The 19167-nt window shown below is 43.9% G+C and overlaps 1 protein-coding gene across 1 annotated transcript in view; it reads left to right on the top strand.

Moving 5' to 3' along the window:
* The window catches only part of ESYT1 (extended synaptotagmin 1), a 79288-nt gene extending 61220 nt beyond the window's left edge, over positions 1 to 18068 (top strand). Inside the window, exons 20-31 of the mRNA XM_058170692.1 lie at positions 274 to 322; positions 793 to 882; positions 1609 to 1704; positions 3656 to 3727; positions 4867 to 4953; positions 6760 to 6903; positions 7490 to 7653; positions 9636 to 9734; positions 11802 to 11933; positions 12566 to 12668; positions 12774 to 12823; positions 15699 to 18068. Of these exons, the coding sequence (XP_058026675.1) occupies positions 274 to 322; positions 793 to 882; positions 1609 to 1704; positions 3656 to 3727; positions 4867 to 4953; positions 6760 to 6903; positions 7490 to 7653; positions 9636 to 9734; positions 11802 to 11933; positions 12566 to 12668; positions 12774 to 12823; positions 15699 to 15732 (1120 nt within the window). The 3' untranslated portion in view covers positions 15733 to 18068. The remainder of the gene's footprint in view (positions 1 to 273; positions 323 to 792; positions 883 to 1608; positions 1705 to 3655; positions 3728 to 4866; positions 4954 to 6759; positions 6904 to 7489; positions 7654 to 9635; positions 9735 to 11801; positions 11934 to 12565; positions 12669 to 12773; positions 12824 to 15698) is intronic.
* Positions 18069 to 19167: the final 1099 nt, after the last annotated feature.

The following is a 19167-nucleotide window of genomic DNA, read 5'->3' as shown; positions in this document are numbered from 1 at the left end:
CTCCCTCATTCTGAATGGGAAGCCAAAGAAGGCACTTAGATATCCCAGATTCTGCATGGAACAGAAGAGGGATTGTTACATCTCCCTATTCCTTTCCTAAAGATTTAATCTCACAGCCACATTTGTCTACTCTATTTTTTTTTGGCAGACTAACCCTAGGGAGTTGGGCCTCTCACTCACCTCCCAGTAAGGTTACTTTTGATAAGGAGGAAGAAAAAGGAAGAAAGACCTTTCTTTACTTCTGTGACTCTTGTAACTTTCCCCTTCCCCCAGGTGCAAGATTCCTCTGAAGCGTGTGCTAATCAACAAGTTTGTGGATGAGGTAAGATTGCGTGTGGAAACAGATAAAGAATTGGACTGGGACTGAGGAAACCCAGGTTCACATTTACCCTTAGACATGAGGAAACCCAGGTTCACGTCTACGCTTAGACATGAGGAGACCCAGGTTCACATCTACCCTTAGAGGTGAGGAGACCCAGGTTCACGTCTACCCTTACACATGAGGAGACCCAGGTTTATGTCTACACTTAGATGTGAGGAGACTGAGGAAACCCAGGTTCACGTCTACCCTTAGACTTTGTACCACTTGCTCTGTCTCAGCCCAATTTGCCTTGCAAGGATGTTCTTGTCTAGGTAAAAGGAAGGAAGATACCCATGGGACTCACCTTGAGGTCTTAAAGGAAGTATATAAATCTGACCAAGAACTAAACTAAAGGAAACTCTTTTAATGGCAGTGGGGAGGGTTGAGGACATGCTGATCAGCCACCAAACACTCTTACCTCCTTGTTGCAGTGGCTCCCCCTAGAAGATGTGAAATCAGGACGCCTCCACGTGAAACTGGAGTGCCTGCCCCCTATACCCAGTGCCGCAGAGCTGGAGCAGGTAATGGAGGCTTTCAGAAAGAGAATGCCATGTGACATTGACTAGAATTGGGAGGTGGGGAAGAAAGTTCGTTTTTAAAGAGGTTAAACTATTCAGATGCAATGACAACAGCAATGCCATTCCCACCATTTATGGTTCATTCTCAGATTTTCTTATCTAGGAGAACAAATCAGCATGTTGTGAAAGGGGCTGTTTATTTTTTCTCTTCTTCACGTGATGGGTTATGAAAAGCATGGTGAAAACCAGAATTGGAGGTGGTTTGTATCTGTACACAGTATCTGAACACCTTCATAGGGAATCAACAAAACTGTCTTCTCCTTTGGCTTTGCTTGTTTTGCCATAACTGTGATCAAAGCCAGACAGCTGAGGGACGCTGAGCTGCGAGAGGGATTATGGGTCACCCCCAGGCCCTAAACTCTGAAGTTGGGAGGAATTGTTCTCACGGTCACCTCCCTGGCTTTGATGGTGGGCGAAGTCAAACAACCACTTAGCAACTGATCATCACCTCAGTTTTTTCCTGCTTGGGGCATGTTCCCTTGAATATGAAAAGGGCTGTTTTGTGATGAGCCATTGCATGATGTGGGTTACCAAATGTATAATAATTGTTGCTTTGAAAGAAACACGTGGAAGAAATAAGCCCATCCATCAATATTCTTACAAAATGTCCTCTAATGGTGGGTGGTAAAATACTTAAATATTGTCCTAACTGTTGATCACCTCTTCCAGGTTCTGAGAGTAAACAGCTTGATTCAGACCCCAAAGAGTGAAGAACTGTCTTCTGCCCTCCTCTCTGTCTTCCTTGACAGAGCAGCTGACTTGCCAGTGAGTACCAGGAAAACGTTTCTCCCTGCACTAGATGCCCCTTAGTTCTAGGAGTGGCTATTGCAGCTAAACAATCCATGACCAGAAACTCAAGAGCTGCTGATGTCATCTGAGCAATACACTGGAGAAAAACATTAGCAGAAACGAGTTTGGAACATTGTTTTTCATGGACCAGGAAAAACTGAATTCGGAGCCCACTCAGCCATTGATTCAGAGCCTAGCTAATCCAGAGATTAGCCCTGTTCCAAACAGCAAAAGCTGTTTGGTAGCTGAACTGGAACATACTAGGAAGGATGAAAGAAATCTGATACTTTCCTCCTTTGATCGTGTTGTGTGTGTGTATGTATTTTTTTTATTATTATTTGCATTTATATCCCGCCCTTCTCTGAAGACTCAGGGCGGCTTACACTATGTCAAGCAATAGTCTTAATCCATTTGTATATTATATACAAAGTCAACTTATTGCCCCCAACAATCTGGGTCCTCATTTTACCTACCTTATAAAGGATGGAAGGCTGAGTCAACCTTGGGCCTGGTGGGACTTGAACCTGCAGTAATTGCAAGCAGCTGCTGTTAATAACAGACTGCATTAGCCTGTTGAGCCACCAGAGGTATTTGTATTCGCTTGCTTTAATCTAGTCCTTATCAATCTCGTGCCCTACGGTATACAGGTAGTCCTTGAGTTAAGACTGTAAATGAGCCTGGAATTACAGTCATAAGTTGTGCCAGTTGTTAAAACAGATCACTATGTGACTGCACCTGATTTTATGAGCTTTAGTGTAACCTTATCAGCAAGCTGCTGATTCCCCCAAAACTAAAGAGGCTCAGATCTGGTTAGGCCTTGGATGGGAGACTGCCAAGAAATTCCTAGATCAGTGATGGCAAAGTTTTCAGGCTGTTTTCTGGCGCTCCGGCACCCGCAAAGGCCAGCTGGCCGGCGCGCATGTGCACACCAGAAACCAGAAGAGCAGCTGACGATGGCGCATGCCCACAGAGAGGGTTCTGCATGCTACCTCTGGCACACGTGCCATAGGTTCGCCATCACATTCCTAGACTATATACTAGACCTCCTAGAAGAGGGTACTGGCAAGCCATTTCATACTGAAAACTGTATGGACGTGTCCATGATTTCACTAGGAGCTAAGCTTGATTGGCGCAAGTCTTTATCTTATAGTAGACAATTTGTGCCCCAATCGGTCATCATTTCAAAGATTCCTTACCTAAACAGAGAAACAGAATGACCAAGCAGTGGGAGCATGAGTGATTTTCTGCCAGCTTCCCCATTGAGTTCCCATTGAGACAGGGAGCATCAACCTTCCCTTCTCCCTTCCCTTCCCTTCCTAGCAGGCAGGTAAATGGCTGCTGTTGGGTGGGAGAAGGAGCAAGGGATTGCAAGACAGGCTGGGAAATTGTTATGAAACATTAAAAATGAAGTTCACATGACTGCAGCAGCAGCCAGTAGCCTTGCAGGCAGCCACAACTTTCCCAAATTTTATTTTGTTGGTAGTTTATTTCCTTGGGAGGTCCCGGATTTTAGACACATTCTGTAAGTTAGCCCATTTGAAGTACATTGCTTGAAAAATTGTTGCCCTCCGATGAACCATTTTGCCCAGTTAAAGGTCACGATAGTGAGAGTTTTATAGTATATAGATGGGATGTTGCATAGGTGGCAGTGAATGATGTTATTTATCAAGTATACTCATATAATAGTAATTCTTCCTCTTCAATTCCCATGACTCCCCAATCCATCCAGTGACAATTCTACATGCAAATACTTCTCTTCTGCTGTCCCTGTGGCGGAATACTCCTGAAATATCAGAGAGACACCAGGCTAAAATTAACCACATGCTTCTGTGCACCCTCAATGCACAAAAGTCTTTGTAATGGGCCATCCTGTGAATATCCTTAATAGCAGAATATCAACCAACTTTTTCTTTCCCACTTTTGCCAGCTCCGCAAGGGATCGAAACCGCCAAGTCCTTACATCAACCTGTCTGTCCGTGGTATCTCCTATAAGACGAAGGTAATGACAAGGAGAAGAAAGGAACAATAATGCTGAAAGTGGGGTAATAAATCATGGCTTTAGAATAGAGTAAGGGGGTAAGGAATACAATACATCCAGGGTCTCCTTTGAGTTTTTTAGTACAGTGTTGACTGAACAGTGGTGGATTTAAAATAGAAGCCAGGCAGCATGTATGTGCTTTTAGAAATAACAAATAAAATGTTATTATTCAGCCTAGGAATTTACGATCAGTTCCAGAAGCAGTTCTGGCGTGTTAGTTCATTATCCATTTTTTGCCCGTTCTTCCCTCATTTTTCCTTCCAGCAACTAGTTCAGAGGAGGAGAACATACTGCAGTTAGCAGGCAATTGCTAATTTACTACTTTCATTAGGAAACTCCTCTCAGTGATTTTTCACCTCTCTTTCCTTGGAGGGGACTAAGAAATACGGTGAAGTGAAGGCGGAGGGGAGAAAAAAAAGGGGGGGGTTTGTGGCATATGAATAGATGTGCACACACACATATGCATTTTCTTATATAAAGATTTCCTAGGTAACTTGGAAGAGAATGTTTTCTAGCGATAGAGCCGCACAAGATTGGATCTCTCAGCTTCCATATTAAATATGCAAAGCAATTGATTGTTGGTTCCAAAAGAGGTTCCAAAAGAAATAAAATAGGGCTGACTCAAATTGGTTATCATAAATATATATGTTAAATGCATTGCGAAGGCAGAAGAACAAGTGATGGGTGAGGAAAGGGAATGGCCAAAACTCCAGATTTTACAATAGGGATTGGCACTGCCATCAGCGAACGATTGCAGAAGGAGGCTTTTTTTTAAAAGAAATATTTGGAAACTCCACTATGCAATTGATAATTTTTAATTAAGGACTGATGGATATTTTATATAAGATTACTTAACCATGAAAGAAAAGCATTATATCAAAGAGAAAAACAGCTCTGTCTACCTCTTAAAGCAGACATAATCTGGAATATTGCCATGTTAGATCAGTCTTGATTGTCTGGCCATGCTTCATTTGAGTTATAACTGACTTCTTTTTATTTTGATTGGATGTCATATCCTGGGTTCTTAAGCCATGCTGTAGCAAATGCTATCTTTCTCTTCTATTGTATTTTTTAAATGTAAGGCTTGTCTCTGCCCTTAGGTCTGCCCTCAGACAACAGAGCCCATGTGGGATGAAGCTTTCTCCTTCCTTATCAAGAGGCCCCATGGAGAATCTTTAGAGTTGCAGGTAGGTGTCCTGGGCACTTCTTCCCAACAAATATTCTCTTCTGCTTCACCAAACCAAAACAGTGGGACTCCACTTACTTGATTATCCTACTGAAGAGAACTTTTGGGTCCCTTGATTTGATAGTGGCAATTGAAACTTCAAACATGGAAACCAAGTTGTTGAAGCAATGTGATTGTGGCATTCCACCTGCCACAACAATAGATGGACTGTTCTGAATATACTTCTGTTATAGGTGGGAGAATTAGCAAGTACCATCTTTTTCAGAGTATAAAATGGATTCCACCCCCCCAAAGAGGCTGAAAATTAGGGTGTGTCTTATACACCAAATGTAGCCCAGCCCACCCGCCGGCCCCCAGCCTTTGGCCTCTGCCTCCCAGCAATTTGCCTTTTTGCAGCAAACAGCAAACAGCCAGTTTTAGTTTCAGCTTCAGCACAGCCTGATTAGCACAAGCAGATGGTTGTTGTTTGGATTGGCCTCCCGATGATCAGCTGTTTCAGGCCTTAGGGATTGCCATAGCCTATTGCCGCCTCCACGTGCCCAATTTTTGGCCTCCGCATCTTTGCACACCCCATTTTCTGCCCGTTCCGGATGGCGGGGATTGGAATGGGCGGAAAATGGGGCAAGCGAAGGCTGAAAACAGGGTGTGCAGAGGCCGAAAATGGGGCACGCAGAGGCAGCAATAGGTTATGGCAATCCCTGCAGCCTGAAACAGCTGATCGTTGGGAGGCCGATCCAACCGATAATCAGCTGCTTGTGCTAATCAGGCTGTGCTGAAGCTTAAACTGAAACAGGCTGTTTGCTGCAAGGAGGCAAATTGCTGGGAGGCAGAGGCAGATTCCCCCCCCTCCCCAAAAGCTAGGTGTGTCTTATACTTCGGAGCGTCTTATACTCCGAAAAATATGGTAAGTTCTCTTAGTCTTTATTAACCTCCTGATAACTTTAAGGATGATCAGAATATAACTTCTATCAGTGGCATGCCTTAAATTCTTAACATGTAGTACCTTCAAGAATTATATTTCCGAATGTGGCTTGGCTACTATATTAATGAATTTTTTAAAGTATTTTTTTCTGTAAAAAAAAAGGACATAAAATGAAAGTAATTTTTTAGAGTGCTGTAGAAACTGAATGGCCAAAGTTGAGGTAGCATGTGGTTTATTTATATGCATTTTGAAGAAATGCAAAAAGTGATAGGCAGCTCTGCTATCCTTTATGGTGCTTGGGAAGGCTATAGTGCATAACAGCTTAGATTTGCAAGGCTTTCATTGAATTCCCTAGAGTGGGAAGCTTGCTGAAGGGAAGCAGAGCTGGCTCATCTTTATCCTTGAGCCAAAAACCTCAAAACAAGCTAGTCCTTGTGCTGCAAAGAATCTTTAAATTGGGAGAGGAGACTGTCTTCACGACCGCGTTTCTCTTCCCACAGGGTCTTTTAAGAGGCAAGGAGAATAATCTCTTTGCAGCTTAAAGGAAAGGGAGTGGAGACTCAACTGTACCTTCTCAGAAGCTATGCTCCTTATGATACAATGAGGGCAGCCTCTTTCCAACTCAAAAGCCTGGAAGCTAGGAGAAGATTCCTTCATACCTTCTGCCTCTCTGCTCCACAGCTGTATGCATAGACCAGACCTGGGCACTCTACGGCCTGTGGGTTACATCTGGTCCTTCAGCTGTCCCTTTCTGGCCACAGCGTTGGTGGGGAGCAGGGCGGCGTCTCTCCACAGTAGTCCCAGTTTCTCATGGGGCTCCTTGGGAAAATCAGTTGTCCTCCTGGTACAGACAGTTGCCATCTGTTTTTTATTTCTACCTCACAGGTTAAGGATGATGGGCACAGCCTGGGTGTGCTGTCACTCCCACTGTCACAACTGCTAGCTGCAGAAGAGCTCATCCTAGACCGTTGGTTCCAACTCAGCAACTCTGGTCCTGCTAGCCAGATTTTGATGCGAGTACAGCTTGGGGTAAGTGGCTGTGATGGTGTGGGGGAATGGCCTTGGGAGGCAGGAGGAAGACCTGCAGCCATGGCAATTGTTTGATAAGAGGCAGCACAGTCTGCATATGGGGGGAAGTGTGAGAAACGTTTAGAAAGGAACTTTTTCGTTTTCCAGAGACTAAAAAGAGAGGAGGGCGTAAATGCTTTGAGTCTTGCAAGATTCTGGTAAATGTTAACCATACATTTAACTGTGGTGGCGCAGTGGTTAGAATGCGTTATTGCAGGCTAACTCACTACTCACTGCCAGGAGTTTGATTGTAACCGGCTCAAGCTTGACTCAGCCTTCCATCCTTCCAAAGTCAGTAAAATGAGGACGCAGATTGTTGGGGGCAATATGCTGACTCTGTAAATCACCTAGAGAGGGCTGTAGCGTGCTATGAAGCGGGATATAAGTCTAAGTGCTGTTGCTAAGTGCTACAGTAACCATAATGCTGAGGCTCCATTTGTACTTCTTGTCTGGACTACCTCAAAGGTCTAAGAGTGGGGTTGCGGGGAGAAGCCAGTCTGGACTATGGCGGAGCAGACTCTTAAGTGCCTTGCTCTCAATTCCACAGCTTCTGATTTCTCAGCACTCGGGGGTGGAGGCTTTCCACGCTGCAGCAGGGGATGAATATGAGGAGAATTCCCAGAAAGGGTCAGAGACTGAGCTGTATATCAGAGAGGATGGAGACTCCGGCTCCTTGCAAGAGCTGCGCCAGCGGATCCCCCATGCCAACAGGTAAGGAGGACTCCTTGCATAGAATACAGAATCCTTGCAGATGGGTGAGACGATTCCTCTTTGGGTTGAGTGCTCTACGGTCCCTTCTTGCACAAAGCCAAGTATTCTGGATCTGAAGAAATTCTCTTCTCCTCTCAAGATAATTTCTCGAGAGACTGCTGTGCTAATCCGCTGCAGCTCCAAATAAATGAAGCATACGCTACTTTAGGTTACCATCCAGTTCATGAGATGCTAGTAACAGCAGGAAACCAGTAAAATATGTGTCTGCACACAGGCAGACATGACACAAACATTCCCTGGCTTTCTACTCTTAAGAAATTGACAACCCCTAAGCAAGAGGTTGCACAAAGTCCCTTCTTGCGCGCACGCACACACACACACACACACACACATACACCTGGCTTCTCCCCACAATCATGGTATGGTGGCGCAGTCGTTAGAATGCAATATTGCAGGCTAATTCTGTCAACTTCCAGCAGTTCGATCCTGACCGGCTCAAGGTTGACTCAGCCTTCCATCCTTCCGAGGTCGGTAAAATGAGGACCCAGATTGTTGGGGGCAAAATGCTGACTCTGTAAACTGCTTAGAGGACCTTCTTTAGTTTTCCAGAGACTAAAAAGAGAGGAAGGGCGTAAATGCTTTGAGTCTTGCAAGATTCTGTTAAATATTAACCATACATTTAACCGTGGTGGCGCAGTGGTTAGAATGCAGTATTGCAGGTTAATTCTGCCAACTGCCAGGAGTTCGATCCTCACCGGCTCAAGCTCGACTCAGCCTTCCATCCTTCCAAGGTCAGTAAAAGGAGGACCCAGATTGTTGGGGGCAAAATGCTGACTCTCTAAACTGCTTAGGAGAGGGCTGCAAAACACTATGAAGTGGTATATAAGTCTACGTGCTACTGCTATTTCTACTGTAAGAAATCGGCAGGTTATTGTTTTGAGATTCTTCTAGTCACTACCAGGAGACTATAGTACTATATAAAAGTTGTAAATAAAAATAAATTTTATTACTTAAAAAAAACCTGACAGTCCTTAAGCAAAAGGTTGGTTTGTGTGCCTCCCTGGGTATCTGTACATGCACCGGTTACCCCTGTTCTTCCTCTGAGCCTCTGAAGGGGCAAAAAGGCTGCCCTGTTGTCGAATCAATGCTGAGTGTAATAGCCTGAAAATGTAACTCCTCCCTTGAAATTCTATTTTTCCCCTTTTCACCTGATTTTCAGTCCTAAATGTCTTTTCACGCCTCTGGCTGCTGTGTTCTCAGAGATGACTTCTGTGATGTTGGGCCCGTCTCCCCTGAGGAAACTGTTTAGCGGGGAGGGGGAAATTGAAAGCTGACCTCCATGAAATCCAGTCAGGGTCGACAGAACCTAGGACGCAGAAGGCAGTGCACTGTGGGCTTTTGAATAACCTCTTGTTAATGCAGATCGGTTGAGTGGAGCTTTTTACCAGAAAGGGAGAGACAACGCTTGCTGTTTATGTACGTAATAATTTGATGCTTTAAAAGGTGAGCTCTCTTCTGCTGTTTTGTCTTGCAGCACATTGCTCAGCTGGGCTTTGGGAATTCCAGCAAGTTTACTCCTCCCCCTGCAGTCCTCAGATGTTGCAGAAAACATTCTGGCTTTTGCTTTCAGTCCTCCTCATAGCTGCCTTACATAGGCCGCCACTGCGACCTGCCACCATTCTCATCGCCGATGCAGTTTGCTGCCTCAGTTCCACGTTTCTCTTGCCACTTGGAGAACAAACCCTCCTGCCTTTACGCCTCCACCCCCCCCCCATCCTGTCGGTTCTGATTTTTCAAATGGCATCTTCCCGTCCATCTCTCCGTTGCCCTCAGTGTTCCTTATGGTTGCATTATGTTTCTCAAGCTGCATGTGCTACTAAGGGGTGTAATAATACTCCCCCTTTTCCTCACACCAGACCAAGTTTTTTTTGTTTTTGAGTTTCTGTAATATTGCTCTGCCCTTCTGTCTTTCTGCCCTGCAGTAATCTGGAGCTAGCAGACACGCCTCTGGGGCAACTGCACATGACTGTCTGGTACAACATGGATGCAAGGAAACTTATCGTGATCATACATGCCTGCAGGTAACAACCGTAGGATGGATTTGTTTGAGGGAAGGAGAAACAAAAAGTGAATTTGGTATGAACCTCCAGAATGATTGCTTAGATCTTTTTCCTTTGGCTAAAGAACATGGAGATCATTCTAAACTAGTGGTACTCAACCTGGTCCCTACCACCCACTAGTGGGCGTTCCAGCTTTCATGGTGGGCGGTAGGGGTTTTGTCTGATACTGAAGCACTTTCCTTTTTTTTTAATTTAATTGACTTTTTTAAAAAAATTTCATAGCATTATTTAAAAACATTTTCATTAGGTTTTCATAAAATTCCCCGTGACAATTTAAATTTCTGAAAATATACTATTTGTATCACCTGCGCATAAGTTTAGTTCAGGTTACGTAAGTGAAACTAAATGGCGCTGTTGTGCAACCGCAAACAAAAGAGCCTCATCCCAGAATAGCTCGCGAATCTCCCCCCACAGCACCCAGCTGTAACAGACAAGCAGAGCTGGTAGCCGGCGCCCCCCAAACCCAATCCACGATGCACGAGAGGCATGCGCAGATAACGATACATGGTGCATTACTGTGGAACTGGTGGGCAGTTAGAAAATTTTACTACTAACAGAGATACAAAAGTGGGCTATAGGTATAAAAAGGTTGACTACCCCTGTTCTAAACCATCATTTTGGATGACGTTTCCCCCTAATTGCTGGCAATTTTTGCTCTGTTTTGATCACTGCCTTCGGGGTCTGTGGAGATTCTCAGTCGTCCAGATCATAGTTGTCTCAAAGGTGCTTTTTCAAAAGGCAACTAGACTGTTTTTTTCCTTGAAGAACAAAACGTTTCGCTTCTCATCTGAGATGCTTCATCCTTTGTGATGGCAGGGGATGGGTGGGGGATGGAAGGATAGGTACTGACAGTTGAGACTGGATGATGAGGGGATGGAAGGATAGGTTGTGACAGGATAGCAGTGGGGGAGTGGGGGAGGGGGAATTGAAGGATACATTTCTTTGCAGTCATCTGGTTGTTAGCACTCTGCCTGAGAGCTCTTGAGGCCACTGAGTGGGTTAATCTTTGCCCTCAGGCTCAACTGAATCAGAGTACAATAGGTTGTGGAATCTTCTTGGAACTGCTGTGCTGCAAGGGCTGTGTTGCAGGCTGAGGATAGTTGGTGTTTCATCCTTCCTTCTCTGTTGAGAGACGGCTGCTCAAAGTTAACATGAATGGCGAAATCTACTTACCTTCCCTACCGGTTCGGAAGTCATGTGCACATGCGGACCCTCTGCACATGCACAAACCCTTCTGCGCATGCGCAGAATTAAAAAAAGGTTACTTCCTGGTTAAAACCAGGAAGTAACAATGGCCAGGCGGGTGGGCGGAGCCTCACGTTGACATTGCTACCGGTTCTCCGAACCACCCACCGCCATTGCTACCGGTTTTCCTGAACCGGTAGCATTTCACCCCTGCTCTTTTACTGCTCTTTCAAACCGGTGATCCTCTCTATCCCAAATGTGGACTTTGTTGTCTTCAAAAGAGTATTAGTGGATGTCTAGTACTTTCCACCAACAGATTCTCTGGGAACATTATAAAATAATAGGTAAGTCCTTCTGAATATAGATCATCTCTGGAAGAACGCCTGTGTTTGAATATTGTGGTGGCCTGCCATCAACTCAGAACAGGTGGCTTATGTTTTTTTTCAACAAAGGATGATAAAATAGATGGATGAGAAGGGAAGGGGCTTGTTTTATTAAATAAATGTGGTTTCCCTTTGTTTGAGTAGTTGATTTTCTTTACCAAGCTTATCTTAAAATGATCCCTAGCTATTTACTTTCTAAACCAGAAGTCTCCAAGTTTTTTGGCTCAGTGGACCGGAGGAAATGGGAGTCGCCGGGGGTGGGTGGGTGAGAGGAATCGTTTTGTGCGTGTGCCTTTTTCACAAATGCAGCTTCGCACACACTCACCCGCCACATCCGCTGCCCGGTTTCTGAATGGGCTGCAGCCCAGCACTGGGCCATGGGCTGGAGGTTGGAGACTCCTGTTCCATTTAGATAGATTACTTGCTTTTCAAAGAGCCATTTCCTTTGACCACATTCCAGGAACCTCAAGTCAAACGGCAGGGATGCTCCTGATCCCTACGTCTCTTTGATCCTGCTGCCGGACAAATCTCGTGTCACCAAGAAAAAGACTACTGTACGGAAGAAAACTCTGAATCCCGAGTTCAATGAGAAGTAAGGGAGAAATCAGTACTATGGGAGCAAGGGGTGTGCTTGAAAAGGTCACCTTCGATACCAGAAAGAATACATAGTAGGGATCTGGGAACCTCACTGACATAAACCGATCCTTCCGATCCATTTGCCCATTTTTTCAATTAGGGCAACATTTGCTATTCCTTGTATTTTTAAAAGTGTTCATACACTGAAGGAGTTAAGCCATGATTGGCGCATGAATTCCCATTGAATTAATTCATGCAAAGTAAACGTTACTCTGGGTTTCTGTTCTTCAAGTTACTGATAGTGCCATAGTCCAATCAGAGTACAGGGAAACGCACACGGATGCAACAATTCTGGGGATTAAAAGGTAAATTATTAGAGGTAAATTTTGTTGAATGACCCTGGCACTTACCCTTTTATTTCATTCATTATACCTCTAAGGCAGGGGTCTGCAAACTTGGCTCTTTTAAGACTTGTGGACTTCAACTCCCAGAATTGGAGTTGAAGTCCACAAGTCTTAAAAGAGCCAAATTTGCAGACCCCTGCTCTAAGGCTAAGCCATCCAAAAGGGACCTAGGATCATTAAGGATTTTTAAAGGCTACTTCGGTAAAGCAGTAACTGCCCAATCAATGCATTGGTCTTGTAACAGGTTTGAATGGGATCTCTCTCCGGAAGAAGCCCAGCGGAGGAAGCTGGAGGCCTATGTTAAAAACAGTGTCTCTTTTATGTCCCGAGGAGAGCCAATTGGAAAGGTATGGAACGCTGCCATTGCTGTGTTTGTACCTTTAATAGCGGCGGATCATCTTCCAGGAGAATTCCAGGCAGGTGTGACTTTCCTTCCTTTGCGTCTCTTCCAGATACACGTTGACCTCTCCCAAAAGGACCTCACGCAAGGTGCTGCCCAGTGGTAAGTATAGGAGAAGAACAATTAACCAAGGACGTCTTGAATAAATGCTAACTCAATTCCACTTCTATATCCTTTATTGGATCCAAGATCAGCGACCTGGCAGAAAACTGGTCTTGTAACAGAGCTGCGTGGTTTGGGGTGTTTGGTTTTCCTCATGTGTTGTCCTCTTTGAAAAGGGCTTCTGGGGAGCAAGGCTGGGTTTTTTGGGAACTCATTTTATTATGCAGAGTCTTATGAACAAACATCCACCCTAAAAGCTACAGCGATGGAGTCTTATTCTGTAACAACCCAGCTGGGAAAGTCTTGAGAGTTACATTCTCTAAGCAGCCACCTGTTGAGAGTTGTAATACGATCGAAGAAAATGTCTAGTAATTCATCCAGGTCATGGCTGTCCCCAATGGTGCTTTTTTTTAAAAAAAAACAAAAAAAACAGCAAGTGGAACTTCCTCGATTTTTCTTGAAGACGTTTCACTTCTGACCCAAGAAGCTTCTTCAGTTCCAATTAAGTGATGGGAAATAGAAAATATTTATACGCTTTGCAGTCAGCCAATCGTTAACACACTGAGGGTCCTTTAAGCCACCTGGGGGTTAATCTATGTCCTCAGGTGACTTATGTCTTCCCAATGACCCTAGCTGACTGCAAAAAGTATAAATCCTTTCCATCCCCCATCAGTTAGTTAGAACTGAAGAAGCTTCTTGGATGAGAAGTGAAATGTCTTCAAGAAAAATCAAGGAAGTCCAGTTGCTATTTTTTTTTTAAAAAAAGCACATTGGGAAAAGATTGAAGCAACTGCTAAGAATGGGTCATCCTTTCTCTTCCCCCATATCCTCTTCTCTGAAACGTTAACACTACAGGGGAAGAGATACTAAGCAGGAGAAGCTGGATTGAGCCTGGTGGGAAGATCAGTTCGCAGGGTCTGATAAGGGGGAAATCTTGCTCTGAAATGGAACTGCAGAGTAGATAGAAAAGTATTTTGTGGATCCTCTATGTAGGATGCATGCGTCAGAGACCTATCCAAAAGGGATTTGGTTATTTCTTTTTTGGACTCGCACCCTGAGCAATTTTCCAGACTTTTCCCCTTTACTCTCTCAACAACTTGATTCCCATCCATTCCATTATCAATGGGCTCTTTAGATAGAATTGTTTCCCACATGCCAAGGCCAAGCTTGGCATTCTTGTTCCTTCTTAATCTTTGCCAGTTGTGATAAGAATAGACGTTGCACTGAATCAGACCAAAAACTTGTCCAGTCTGGTCCATTCCCATTCCCATCGTGTATGTGTGGGAAGGCCACAAGTGGAACATAAAGCTACTTTCGGTCCAGCAGTTTCAAAGTAACTTTCAGTAGATCTAGCAAATCTACCACCGGCTAAAACAATACTGAAATTCATTATTCGATCTGAATTCTGCGAACAGAGCAAAATAAACGCCACAACCATCTTTGTTCTTTAGCATAATAGCTACCTGCAATATCCAAAAGCAGGAACTTTCCTGGAACTGCAGAGAAAGCAGCTGAGAAAATGATGGGCAGTCAGCCTACTTATCTACATTCAATAACATTAGATGCTGGTGGCCGTGGTGTCGAAAAGGAAGTAGCAGATTGACAGTTGCAGCAGATTGATTGATTGAAGCCCATCTCTTTTGTAAATGTGTCAATGTTACCATGCCATGACAGCCATATTTCTTTTTGACCCTGCTGCAGAAGATGCTGATGGTGGAAAAAGCCCTGCTTGCCAAGTAGGGAATATTGGAAAAAGTAGGGCTATTTTGAGCATCCTTTCCTATTAGACAGTGGTCTCCAACCTTGGGAACTTTACGACTTGTGGACTTCAACTCCCAGAATTCCTCAGCCAGCACAAGCACTAGCTGGCTGGGGAATTCTGGGAGTTGAAGTCCACAAGTTGTAAAGTTTCCAAGGTTGGAGACCACTGCTATAAGAAGGGCAAGAGAAATATAAAATATGGACATGTAGTTTCAAGGAAAGGGAGATAAGCTCTAGGGAAAACAACATCATATGTGAAGCTTTCCTAAGCACCAGGATTCACCTCGCTTCCCTTGCCTCCAAAGAGATAACAGATCACTAGAAGTAGTCCTTGTGTTATGACCATAATGGAGCCTGCCCATTTTTTATTTTTTATTTTGGTCTTTTAATGACCCCATAATTCCTTTTGGGGTGGAGTCGGGGCAACTGAATGGAGCTGAGTGTTTACTGGCTGGATGCCCTTCCTGTCGCTGATGCAGAGTTCGCAGCTGATATTTACTGAATGTGCCCAGAGAGAGAGAGAAATACCTGCCGTTACCTAGTATTGAACTCACAGCCTCCTGATTGTGAGGCGAGAGCTCCACCTCTAGGCCACTGCACCACTTCATAAAGGAGCCTGCCCATCACAGTCATAAGTCGTGAAGGTTGTAAAGTGGGTTGGTCACGTGACCAAGCCTGACTTTACAACCTTTTTGCGGTGGCGATTAACTCAACGTTTGCTATGGGCTGGTTTTACCAAAACACAAATAATATGCCAGTTTTTGGCAAAACCTTTGTAAAATGCAGCCACATGACTGCCGGTAGCCCCAAGCAGGCCTAAATGCAGCCCCAGTTGCCGAGTCCCCAAAGTGCAGTTGTGTGACTGGTGTGTGTGTGTGACTTCTTCAGAACTTTGAATCCAAGACATACCTACCACCCAGGTAGGACTGTTGTAACTTTGAACAGTTGCTAAGTGACACATCGTAAGCCGAGGACTGTCTGCATTCCCATACATAAGAATGTGGGAGAACGAGAAGCAGAAATTCTGCTTTCCCAGGCAACTTGGTTTACAACTTGAGATGGCTTTCTGGGGATTTTTTCCCCTCCCTCCCAAACATCATTGCTTATCTTGCAGGTACGATTTAAAAGATGACAAAAACAGCTCCTAGTCTCCATAGTGCCTCCACGATCCAAGGACTTGAGTTGGCATGAAGACCCCCTACCACCACCACTGCTGCCGCCACCCTTCACTGCAAGATTCCAGGCTCATCTTCCGCTGGATGGGCTTTTTCAGTGTTTTTGCTTTCTTAAGCAATCGTAGAATTGTGTTTCTTAAATCTTCTTTTTCCACGTGAAACCAATAGGGGTAGAGAAATTGCCCCTGATTGGTTTTTTTTGTTTTTGTTTTTTTGAAGGGAAGATGGACAAAGATTCACATTCTACATTCACTTTGCATGCTTCTCTTGGCACTGAAAACCATACGCTGCCTTTCTCATGACCAAAGAAATGGGCCTTTTTCATTTTTATTTTTATTTTTCTGTTGGGGATGGTGTTCCTTATAGCTGTCTTCCGAGCTGTTGCTTTCAGCAGCTAAAAAGGGCTGCCTGAACGGAAGTCAGAGCATTAGGTGAAAAGATACAAGGAAGACAGCCTGGAGGGGCCAAGTATTTCTCCTAGAAGATAATGGGCAAATGACCTCCTTTGAAACAAAGGTTTTCAGATAGGGCCATGGGTGTCTTCAAAGTGGGGAACATAGCAGTGATAAAGGAGATTAGAGTTCTGTCTTAATTCTCCTAGTAGGGCTCTCAAATGCCATTTTCCGGAACAAGGGTACGAAAAAGTGGAGAAATGCAGTGGCCAAAACAGTTTTTATTTGCAATGTTTATATTTTTCCCACATTGGGGGGAATCCACTCCTGAGCACTATGCATTTAGCTGATCCTCCAAGAGGGAGCATCTCATCCCATCTCTTTGCAAATCCTCGTGTACTGTGATTGCCGATGATTTATCTCGCCATGCCTTCCTTGTTCTCTCTGTTTCTCTGAATTTTTAAAACCGAATCCGTTTTGTGTTTTCTTCTTGGCTCGTTCCACTCTGTGCAGCCAATCCAAAAGGGCAGATTGTTTTCATAGAGTACCTTTATGGATGCCGTCGCTTTAGTTGCTCCTTTTTAACATGAATGTTGTTTGGTGCCTTTCTTGCATTCCGGTCTTCGATCTGGTGTGGAGAGCAAAGCTCTCCAGCTCCACCAAGTTCTAGGACTGTGTGCATGCTGTAGCAAGGAAATTCTTAATCTGTACTCCAAAACAGATTTACAAAGCCTATCTACCTATATCCTGTGATATTTGCATGATCTGCATTTTGATGACTTCCAGACTACTTTGTACAGTAAGGAGAAAGATCGGTACAGAAACTGTGAGGAGATGATGCTTCAAGGAGCCACAAAAAAATCACAAGAAATGAGATGGCCGGAAAAGACTTGTGCTGATTTCCAAATTATATGGCATGATTTTTCTTAGCTAGCATGGATAAATTTTTCAGATTTGCTACTGGGCTTTCCACATATGTAAAACTAAAGCATTTTAACATTTCCCCCCCACACACACACACTGATAAATCACGGCTTGCAAATTTGCAACACTGTGCCATATTACAATGCCACTTTGGCAGGGATGGCAGCTGAGTTGAATTCCTCTTTTAAAAAAAAGAAAACCAACTATTTTTATCCCAGTCATCCAACCATTCTCCTCTGGTGGGGAAGATGTGTGTGCAGTCTGCTCCTGGCGTGACTTAGCAGCTGCGCTGGGGTTGGTTTTATGGAAATTTTGTTTTTTGTGGTTTTGTTATGAAAAGGAACATAACCGCGTGTTATGTTTTAGATGATTTTTAAAGATCATGCTCGTAGCCCTTGGAAGCCAAATCCCAGTAAGATGCCTGATGGTAGAAGTTGAATTCTTCTCCTGTTCTGGGTCTTACAGTGCGGAGCTGGTGGACGGATCTGGAAAGCAAGAAAAGGTGGAGTTCCCAAAGCATCTCCTTGCCTCTGCTACCTTGATGTTCCACAGTCTGTTCCACTGAGCAGATTCTCTCCCAATTACACACATACACACACTCCGTCAAATTCCCAATCGCTCTTCATGCATTTCTTCTATTCACACGCCGTTGCCTCTCATCTCTGGGGGGGAAAAAACAAAACCTTAAGACCGCTCTTTGTAATTTATAAATAGATTTTTTTAAATTGCTTATATCTCTTTGTACAATCATAGCGAATGTATCGGGCACAACAAGTACACCTCTCCACTGGATCTGGTGGTGCCGCCCCCACGGGGTTGCTGGCAGAGTCTGCCCGTTGGGGGTTGAATCGCCCCACTGCCTTCCATGCCAAACCAAGCTTGCTCTCTTCTTCAAGCAGGCTTTACCATGCAAGCGTGTTGCTGGTTCTTTGTGCCTCTCATTAGCCACTGCTGTAATTCGTTGTAGCAAATAAAACAAAGAGGAAAACGTGATTGTGCTTCAGAAGGCTTTATTTAACCCCCTCTGCCTCCAAAGGGGTGGAAAGAAGGAAGCTGAAGAATGAAGACACCATTTTGAGCCTTTCAACTTTCAAAATCCTTTGCCGACATTTGAATTGTTGCCTCATGTTTGGGCAATGTGGTTCAAAGAAGGCAGCAAAAGACCCTCACGGGTATTTTCATTTAATGGTTGGGTTGCTTCCTGCACTGTGTTCCTCACACTTTATGATGTGGGTGAAGAAGCCGGGTGATGGTTCAATTTTGGGCTATGAGGCAATTTACACATAGCAAGTTCCTAATATTTTAGTGTCGGTGACTGCAGCTTTTGTGCCCGGCAGACTAATTGCCCTATCTTGGATTAATTACATTAATCGCTGATTACCATTCCCAATGTTTTTAAAACGGACACAAAAGCACATCTTTCTACTCTGAAAAGGCCTGTTTAGAGGCATGATACAAGGCCCAACATCTGCATAATGGCACACAATTGCCTTCTCTCTTACTGCCACCACAGGTGGGGGTTATTCAAGGAACAGCTGAAACCTGAACATGGGCAGGATATTGTTAGATAACTTAAAGCTACTCTTACTGCCATTGCTCTTGTTACCCAACCCCACTGCATAATTTTTTTTAAGAAAAATCCACAGAAAAATATTTATTGGAAAAACTGATATTGTGAAAAGAAGTCCGTCTGTGACTGACATGTGCCAATCGTTTCATTTTATTGCAGAGCAGCAGCTGATTGTATGGCAAAAATAGGATGGTGCTGGTCTGAAAAAAAATATAAAAAGAATACTATATTTTTAAAAAATTGGCTATTGAGCTATGCCCTTATTAATAAGGAAAAATGGCATTAAAATCATTTATTTATATTTGCATTAATGAAAACCCATTCTGAACTTCTTATATCAGAACGTTGAGATATGAACAACATTGTTTAATGAATTACTGCATTGTAATACCCCGACTTCGATCCAAAATTAGGAAATTTAAATAACAATGCATGAAGTTTGCAGGATCTAAATTCTAGAAGTAAGAACATATTTTACTATTTAAAATTCTTACCACCCTACATCAGCTCTACCCAATTAAC

Source organism: Ahaetulla prasina, chromosome 2, assembly GCF_028640845.1.
Source record: "Ahaetulla prasina isolate Xishuangbanna chromosome 2, ASM2864084v1, whole genome shotgun sequence".
Lineage (NCBI taxonomy): Eukaryota > Metazoa > Chordata > Lepidosauria > Squamata > Colubridae > Ahaetulla > Ahaetulla prasina.
The sequence above is the reverse complement of the archived record's forward strand: the minus strand, read 5'-3'. Positions and strand labels throughout refer to the sequence as shown.